Below are 1,521 nucleotides of genomic sequence, written 5' to 3'. Positions count from 1 at the left end.
TTCTGCCACGTTTCTGCCGACAGCAGGGGGCTTTTTTGGTAGAGCCTGTACTCAAAAAATGACAGAATAAACTCAGCAACAAAGAGAGCAAAGTGCCTCAATGGATTAAAAAGGCCTTAGGTGCGAGGAATTCTTCAGAGTGTGAACTTCCACGATGCTGAGCTAAGCCAAACTGGGATCGAGCTCCTTTGATTAACCAGGAGATATCCTTTCCTCCTCTTGTCACACAGGTTTCAACTCAGTGGTACATGGCCATCACCTTCTGCAGGTGTATTTCCACACTTTTTCTCGAAGCTCTTTGGTTTTGACCCCATAGATGATGGGGTTGAGCATGGGAGGGAAGAGGAAATAGAAGTTGGCCAAGATTATGTGAACGTGGGGAGAGATGCCCTGACCGAACCGGTGTGTCAGGATGGAGAAGAAACTGGAAGTATAAGAAATGAGCATGACACAGATGTGGGCAGTACAGGTGTTGAGGGCTTTCAGGTGGGCTTTCTTGGAGGAGATTCGGAGGATGGCCCTGATGATCAAACCATAGGACAGAGCAATGAGCGTCAGGTCTAACCCGATGACTACAACGGCTATCACCAAGCCGTACATCCTGTTGATTGTGATGTCTCCACAGGAGATCTTTGCCACAGCTACGTGCTCACAGTACGTGTGGGGGATAACGTGGCCGGTGCAGAACGGCAGCCTGCTCAGGAGCAGGGGCAGAGGCAGAACTAAGAGAACAGCTCTTATCAAACCCACCAGGCCTAGCATAGCGATGCGTGCATTGGTGAGGATGGTGGTGTATCTCAGAGGGTTACATATGGCCACGTAGCGATCAAAGGCCATTATCACGAGGATGGCAGAGTACATGACAGATATCGAATGAAGGAAGAATGACTGGGTGAGGCAGCCAATCAGAGTAATGTCTTTCAAACTGAACCAAAATATAAACAGTTCTTTGGGCACCACAGAGGTAGACATGCCGAGGTCTGTGAGGGCCAGCATGCACATGAGCAGGTACATTGGCTTGTGCAGGGTCTGCTCTTTGCCTACCACAAACAGGACTGTGAAATTCCCCAGCACGCCAATAATGTAGCATATACAGAAGGGGATGGAAATCAAGATGTGGGCAAATTCCAGGCCAGGGATGCCATTTAGGGTGAATGTTGAAGAGCCAGATGGGGTGAGGTTGAAAGCTGCCATGAGGTGGTTGACAATCCAGCTCGCAAATAGTCAAGGTGCCTGTAAAAGGAGAAAAGTACATTGAGAGGCAATCACACTCTTACTAATAGCCAGTAACTATACAATATTAACCACACTATCTAGGAAGGGGGGTGATCAGTAACCTAGCAACATTTACAGATGGCACCAGATTATTTATGTAGTCCCCTCATGAAAGGTACCTCTGACTTTTTCTGGGAGGATCCTGTGTGCTGCAATCTAGCCCCGGAGACTACAACTCCCATGAGCCCTTGAGGAAACCAGGAAAAGAGGGCTGGCCCGGGCATGTTGAGAGAGGGTCTCAGCAGT

General features: G+C 48.8%; 1 protein-coding gene across 1 annotated transcript; it reads right to left on the bottom strand.

Moving 5' to 3' along the window:
- Window positions 1–255: 255 nt before the first annotated feature.
- Window positions 256–1,194, bottom strand: LOC106731531 (olfactory receptor 52P1-like). The gene has a single exon (XM_014570278.3). It carries the CDS (start codon window positions 1,192–1,194, stop codon window positions 256–258), a length of 939 nt encoding a protein of 312 aa, XP_014425764.2.
- Between the last annotated feature and the right edge of the window lie 327 nt (window positions 1,195–1,521).

Source organism: Pelodiscus sinensis, chromosome 1 (assembly GCF_052426305.1).
Source record: "Pelodiscus sinensis isolate ZL-2025 chromosome 1, ASM5242630v1, whole genome shotgun sequence".
In the NCBI taxonomy this organism is placed as follows: Eukaryota; Metazoa; Chordata; order Testudines; family Trionychidae; genus Pelodiscus; species Pelodiscus sinensis.
Note: the sequence above shows the minus strand (reverse complement) of the source record. Positions and strands in the feature narration are given on the sequence as shown.

Excerpts from the sequence above, each read along its gene's own strand:
- LOC106731531 (XM_014570278.3), bottom strand. The coding sequence starts at position 1,194 with ATGGCAGCTTTCAACCTCACCCCATCTGGCTCTTCAACATTCACCCTA.